This window comes from Chanodichthys erythropterus, chromosome 17 (genome assembly GCF_024489055.1).
Source record: "Chanodichthys erythropterus isolate Z2021 chromosome 17, ASM2448905v1, whole genome shotgun sequence".
Taxonomy (NCBI): domain Eukaryota; kingdom Metazoa; phylum Chordata; class Actinopteri; order Cypriniformes; family Xenocyprididae; genus Chanodichthys; species Chanodichthys erythropterus.
In genome coordinates, this window is record NC_090237.1 from 40893521 (window position 1) to 40901143 (window position 7623).

Here is a 7623-nt window from a genome sequence, read left to right on the forward strand (position 1 = left end):
GTAGCCAATGAGCTTGCATGCTCAATCTTCAAAAACATGAGTAGGGTTTGTCTTAGCAGTGCAGCATGCTTCAGAAACCCGCCACCTTCCCAAGCTCCACCTGTATAGATCTGCTACGGGTAATTCATGTACGCTATTGTACAGCAGCAGCATGTCTTACTTGCTCACAGCAACATGTTGTGTATGTATTGACAGTAGCAAGTCCCGTAATTGCACTGCAGCAGCAGCAGTAGTAGTAATAATCAACAGCAGTAGCAGCAGAAGCAACAAAGCTGCAGCATAGCAGATCTATTCCGCCAAGACCAAACACATCTACATTGTCTTATCAATTATCATGCCAAACACTCAGAGAGTTGTCATGACAGAACTATGGTTATGAGGTGTCAATTATTGCAATTTCGGGAGTGAGTCATGTTACACATACAGAAATGATAACTAAAGGGATTCACTCCTGAATCTTTGCAGTGTGTATGTGGCCACTATGTGTTCCATGTGTGAGTCACATGATCTTACCTCAGTATCTCCAGTTTACAGTGAGGATTCTGTAGTACATCAGAGAGGTGCTTCACTCCTGAGTCTCCCAGATTATTGTCAGATAGATCCAGTTCTCTCAGGTGTGAGGGGTTTGAACTCAGAGCTGAAGCCAGAGTAGCACAACTTTCAGCTGTGATTCCACAATCACTCAAGCTGCAAAGAGATGAGAATCATACTTTTTCAAGGCTTGTTGATAATTCTTGAACTGCAAAAAAACAGAATTTTTCAGCAATAATCCATAGCATTTTTCAGCAATATAATATATAATATATAAAGTGAATGCAACTTCACCAAGTACAACATGACAGGAACATATCTCACTTGGCAAAATCAAAGTGACCTTTAGTTAAATGTTGATCTAATTAAATGTAATTAATTTCATTAATAGGCTTGCTTAACATTAATCAACATATTAGGGGATGAGCTGGCAAAAAGTGCATATTTAGATTTAGGTAGAACTATTGTCATAAGCGTTTTTTTCATATATATATATATATATATATATATATATTATATATATATATATATATATATATTATTCCCATTTATTGATTAGATTAAGATTAAGAAAAGATAAGAATTTTGATAAGATTTGTGACCTTTTAACTTTAGTTTTCTTTTTCTTTTAAATGGTGAAGTGGTTGTTTTCAGTGACACTTACTGAACTGATCTGGATTCTTTAATCACGGGCAGCAACTTCTTAAAAAATTCCAGTTTTTCAGATTTATTGTTACCTCCTAAAAAATTGTTAATATTAAACTCATCCAGCTGCTCCTCTGATGTCAACAACACAAAAACTACAGCTGACCACTGAGATGAAGAGAGTTTGGTTTTCCGTACTGCTCCAGATTTCAGATAGTATTTCATTTCCTCCACTAATGAATGGTCACCCAGTTCATTCAGACAGTGGAACAGATTGATGGATTTCTCTGGAGATTCGATAGTCCTGATCTTTTTCTTGATGTACTCAACTGTTTTCTCATTGCTGTCAGAGCTGTTTACTGTCAGTGTTGTTAGATTTCTTAAGAGATCCTGATTATCAGTCACTGACAGTCCCAGAAGGAAACGCAGAAAAAGGTCCAGATGTCCATTTTTACTATGTAGAGCCTCATCCACAGCTTTCTGATGCAGATAAGACAATAAAACATGTTTTTCTGCAGGATTCTGAAACCAATCCAAAACTTTTTTTGGTCTTTGTTTGGTGATTTGGTCAAACACATTTATGCTGCTGTCTGTAAAGGAGAGGTGCGCATATAGAGCCGCTAAATGTTCCTGAATGCTCAGATGAACGAAGCTGAAGACTTGCTCATGATACATGCCAAACTCCTCTCTGAAGATCTGAATGCACAATCCTGAGTACACTAATGCTTCTGTTGCATCAATGCCACACTCTCTCAGGTCTTCCTCATAGAAGATCAGGTTGCCTTTCACAAGCTGCTGGAAAGCAAGCTTCCCCAGTTTGTCAATCATTTCCTCAGCTTTCACTTTCTTCTCATACTTCTTCTCTTGTCTGATGATGGTCTGAAGGATCAGGAAGTGTGTGTACATTTCTGTGAGAGTCTTAGGAATCTCTCCACTCTCTGCTTCGCTCAACATCTTCTCTAGAACAGTGGCTGATATCCAGCAGAACACTGGGATATGGCACATGATGTGGAGGCTCCTTGATGACTTCAGGTGTGAGATGATCCTCTCAGCCAGACTCTGATCACTGATTCTCTTCCTGAAGTATTCGTCCTTCTGTGGGTCACTGAAGCCTCATACCTCTGTCACTCGATGGACACACTCAGAGGGGATGAGTTCAGCTGCTGCTGGTCTGGAGGTGATCCAGATGAGAGAAGAGGGAAGCAGATTTCCCACAATGAGGTTTGTCAGCAGCACGTCAACTGAGGCTGATTCAGTCACATCAGACAACCTCACATTGCTCTGAAAATCCAGAGACAGACGACACTCATCCAGACCATCAAAGATGAAGAAAATATTATATTCACCACTCAATGGTTTCATTTTTTTTATTATGGGGAAAAAGTTTTCAAGAACACCGGAAAGACTGCATTTTTCTTTTTGCATGTTGAGCTCTCTAAAAGGAAGTGGAAATATGAGCTGGATGTCCTGATTCTCTTTCCCTTCAGCCCAGTCCACAATGAACTTCTGCACAGAGTTTTCCCAATGCCAGCGACTCCCTTTGTCAGCACAGTTCTGATGGGTTTGTCTTGTCCAGGTAAGGTTTTAAAGATGTCATTGCATTTGATCGGTGTGTATTCTGTTGCTGCTCTCCTGGATTGAGTCTCAATCTGTCTCACCTCATGCTCATTATTGATCTCTCCACTTTCACTCTCTGTGATGTAGAGCTCTGTGTAGATCTCATTCAGGAGTGAATGAGATCTTTGGTGAGGTGTTGTTCCGTCATACAGATACTTAAACTTCTCCATTAGATCTGATCTAAATGATTCGAGGACTTCTGTGTCTTTCGAGTCACGGCTGTAAAATTAAAATACCACATTAGATAAAGAAGTAAATGTATAATGTCATACAGAACATATCATCAGATTAGTGAATTGTGTCAGTTCTTAATAACGTAAAGAGCATTGTGTCAGTTCTTAATAATGTAAAGAGCCACATTTTTGCATCTACAACAAACAAAACATGCCTTAAATGTAACTGACCGGAAATCAAAACCCAGTCTTGAAGGCTTCTTAGGGACAGGTGGTGGCAGATCTGACCTTCAACATCATGAAGAAAAATTTAGATTGATAAAATTGTTCTCATTACCTTCATTCTACCAACAGATTTTACACTGTTCTGAATGAACTTATTAAAGGTGCTCTAAGCGATCCTGGGTGGAGTAACTTCCTGTTGATGTTCGAAGTGTTGTCAAACAAAACAGAGGCTAGCTAGACCCTCCCTCCTCCTCCTCCTCCTCCCCCTCCCCTCCGTGCTTCCTGAAACAGTCATGAACGCGCATTTAAAATCATTCTTGTCGGTTATTGGCTGGAGCATGTTTATTATGTTTCATGGTCCAGGCTGCACAAAGTAGTTTTTGTTGCCATTTTTGGAGCTTGTGGCGACTACAGAGACTGCGGGTTTTTTTTTACAGTGTGTGTTCAGGGGACAGGCAGCTAGCGGATAGTGAGGAGACGTTTGCTGTATGTGACAAAAAATGTTTTGGCCTAAAAACGCGTGAAATCACTTAGAGCACCTTTAACAATGTGCTTGCTCAAAGACATATTCACAAGTCACCTTTTACATACTTCCACACTATGGAAAACTTCACTGGTAAGATAACAGAACTTCAGTTATATTGTTTTTAACTTTAAATGTAAAACTCTTCAACATCAATTCATCTAAACAGCCCTACTCAGTTCTTGATGATTTTCCCAGAGATGATGCAACAAAGAAAATCATTTTACAATTTCCAATTAGAGGGTACACACCTGGAGGGTACACACCTGTTCTATTTTGGGGAAAGTAAAAAAAAGAAAGGAAAAAAGTAATACGTATTGCTTTTGTATTCTTTCTATTTCATATAATTCTTTTGTATTTGTATTTTTTGACTACTAAGAAATCACTGGTTAAATTATTTCATGAGCCAATTAAGAAAATGAAAAATGCAAAAGGAAGATTTGCAAGCAGCCACTGCATCAAAATAAATTAAATGAACGTTTGTTGTCAAATTCAACTAAGGTAGTGTAATCATGGCAGGAAAAAAGTGGATTTTTCTTCATATAGTGGACTTCACTGGGGTTCAACGGGTTGAAGGTCCAAATGTCAGTTTCAGTGCAGCTTCAAAGAGCTCTACATGATCCCAGACGAGGAATCAGAGTCTTATCTAAAGAAACCATCGCTCATTTTCTAAAAAAATAAAAATGTATATACTTTTGCAACACAAATGCTTGTCTTGAACTGGTCTGTGATGCTCCACGCATAACGTAATCATGTTGGAAAGGTCACACGTGACGTAGGCAGAGGTAACGCGGTAGGGCGAAAAACTCCATCTCATTTTCTCCTCCAAATTTAAAATCGTCCGACATCGTTGTTTTACCTTTTTTTATAAATGCTGTTTGACTTAGTCTTTGTACATTCGCTTTGTAAACACTGGATCGGTACTTCCACTTACATCATGCGTGATCTTTCCAATGTAATCACGTAATGCATGGAGCATCACAAAGCAGTGCATGACGAGCATTTGTGGTTAAAATGTATATAAAAGTAGCTCTTTGAAACTGCACTGTAACTGACATTTGGACCTTCAACCCGATAAACCCCCTGAGGAAAGAAAGACATAAACATCTTGGATAAAATGGGGGTGAGTAAATTATCAGGAAACTTTCATTCTGAAGTTAACTAATCCTTTAAGTTTGTACTCTTGTTTACCCAGGTCCACTAAGGTTTAGTGGTTGATCCATAGACCAGTCACTCTTCAGAGACAGAGCTGAGTTCAGATGAATCTGATGTTTTAGTGTAAAAATGTTGTAATTATCATATCATTTATAGAAATGTTATACCTGTTACCAGGACATGTGTCTTCACTAAATGTTAATGGTTGACCCATAGAGTTGTTACTCTTCAGAGACACACAACGAAATTCTGAATCAGATGATTTCCTCTGCTGGACTGAACTGTAACAGAGGCAAAAAGTAACATAGACCATTAACTACTTAATGATTAAAAGACATTAACAATTTGTTGATTAGTGCCACTGGTTAAAAATGATTATTATTATTTTATTTTAGGTATTTTGATGGGTTCATGATGCACCCCAGTTGTGGATACATAAGGGTGCTGTTTATCCTGGAAACCACTATCCTCCACTCAGAAGATCAGAAAAAGTGAACAATTGTAAAATATGAAGCATTCAGCTACAAAGAGCACTGTAGTATTAAACATAAGTTGATACTTTGATGAATGTTTATTTATTTTACAATTTTATATTCTCCATCCTCCTGCTCAAAATATTTGGGATCTAAGTGGTGTCTGCAGAATAACAGGTTTTATGGATAATTGGACACGTTTTTGTGGCAGACCTGACCTCTGATAGCCACGGAGCTTGGCCCATATTTATTACCAGCATATACTGTTTTAAACTATTACTAGCCCTGTGCTATATGCCTCTTCCTGCCCTGTAATTATAATAATAATAATAATAATCCTTACATTTATATAGCGCTTTTCTGGGCACTCAAAGCGCTTTACATATTGAAGGGGGAATCTCCTCAACCACCACCAATGTGCAGCATCCACCTGGATGATGCGACGGCAGCCATACTACGCCCACCACACACCAGCTTATTGGTAGAGAGGAGACAGAGTGAGGAAGCCAATCAGTGTATAGGGATGATTAGGAGGCCATGATGGACAGAGGCCAATGGGCAAGTTTGGCCAGGATGTCGGGGTTACACCCCTACTCTTTTCGAAGGACATCCTGGGATTTTTAATAACCACAGAGAGTCAGGACCTCGGTTTAACGTCTCATCCGAAGGACGGTGCTTTTTGTCAGTATAGTGTCCCCATCACTATACTGGGGTGTTAGGACCCACACAGACCACAGGGTGAGCACCCCCTGCTGGCCTCACTAACACCTCTTCCAGCAGCAACCTAGTTTTCCCAGGAGGTCTCCCATCCAGGTACTAACCAGGCTCAGCCCTGCTTAGCTTCAGTGGGCAACCAGTCTTGGGCTACAGGGTGATATGGCTGCTGGCTATGATTAATTATAATTGCCACGCTTGAGCCCTCCACTAAGATGTCTGCCACGCTTGAGCCCTCCGCTAAGATGTCTGCCACGCTTGAGCCCTCCGCTAAGATGGCTGCCACGCTTGAGCTCTCCGCTAAGATGGCTGCCACGCTTGAGCTCTCAGCTAAGATGGCTGCCATGCTTGAGCCCTCAGCTAAGTTGGCTGCCATTCCTGAACCAAGTCAAGTCACAGTTGATCTTGCTGAGTCAAGTCACAGTTGATTCTCCTGAGCCTTTCGACGAGATGGCTACCATTCCTGAGCCCCCAGAGATTGCAGCACTGGCCATTATGGCCACAGCCATCTGGTGTATGTGGGGTACACATCGGTTCCAGCCCATGAGCCCACTCCAGTCTGTGATTCCGCTCCAGCCCATGAATCTGCTCCAAAGTCACGTCACGTCTCCGCTGATCTTCCAGAGCCACGTCACATCTCCGCTGATCTTCCAGAGCCACGTCACGTCTCCGCTGATCGCTCAGAGTTTCATCCTGTCATGACCATCAATCCAGTGTCTACGGACAATAATGCCACTCCGCCAGTGTCTACGTACAGGATGGCCGCTCCACCAGTGTCTATGGACAAGATGGTCTCTCCTCCAGTGTCTACGGACAGGATGGCTGCTCCACCAGTGTCTATGGACAAGATGGTCTCTCCGCCAGTGTCTACGGACAAAATGGCCACTCCGCCAGTGTCTACGAACAAGATGGCTCCTCCGGCAGTGTCTACGGACAAGATGGTCTTTCCACCAGTGTCTACGGACAAGATTGCCTCTCCGCCAGTGTCTACGGACAAGATGGCCTCTTCGCCAGTGTCTACGGACAAGATGGTCTTTCCACCAGTGTCTACAGACAAGATGGCTGCTACGCCAGTGTCTACGGACTAGATGGCACCTCCGCCAGTGTTTATGGACAAGATGCCACCTCCACCAGTGTCTTTGGACAAGATGGCACCTTCGCCAGTGTCTACAGACAAGATGGCACCCCCCCCCCCCCCCCACCAGTGTCTACGGACAAGATGGACGCTTCGCCAGTGTTTACAGACTCCGCTTCAGTCGTCAAGTCAGCTCCAGTCTCCGCCCCGAGCCCAGAGGGGACACCTGTCTCTGTCCCAAACCCAGAGGGGTACATATCCGCCACCTGCTGGTTCCTGCTACTCCCCACCAGAGGTCGCCGGTTCACCATTTCATTGCACACACAGTCATACCTCACTCTGGACTACATTTCCTATAATCCCTCACTAGGAACCAATCACACACTCGCACCTGTTCCCCATCAGTGGACCTTTTATAAGCTGCACCCAGATACACACACAGGGCTGAGTATTGTTTAGCCTTTATCCGACCTTGTCTCCGTGTTTCATTTT

The 7623-nt window shown here is 42.2% G+C and overlaps 1 protein-coding gene and 1 pseudogene across 1 annotated transcript; one reads left to right on the forward strand and one right to left on the reverse strand.

The window, feature by feature from the left end:
* Window positions 1-6113: 6113 nt before the first annotated feature.
* LOC137005594 (5S ribosomal RNA) lies at window positions 6114-6230 on the reverse strand (annotated as a pseudogene).
* Window positions 6231-6754: 524 nt separating this feature from the next.
* On the forward strand, window positions 6755-7144 carry LOC137004274 (variable charge X-linked protein 3B-like). The gene has a single exon (XM_067364455.1). The coding sequence runs from the start codon at window positions 6755-6757 to the stop codon at window positions 7142-7144; it is 390 nt and encodes a 129-aa protein (XP_067220556.1).
* The last annotated feature ends 479 nt before the right edge of the window (window positions 7145-7623 follow it).

Excerpts from the sequence above, each read along its gene's own strand:
- LOC137004274 (XM_067364455.1), top strand. The coding sequence starts at position 6,755 with ATGACCATCAATCCAGTGTCTACGGACAATAATGCCACTCCGCCAGTG.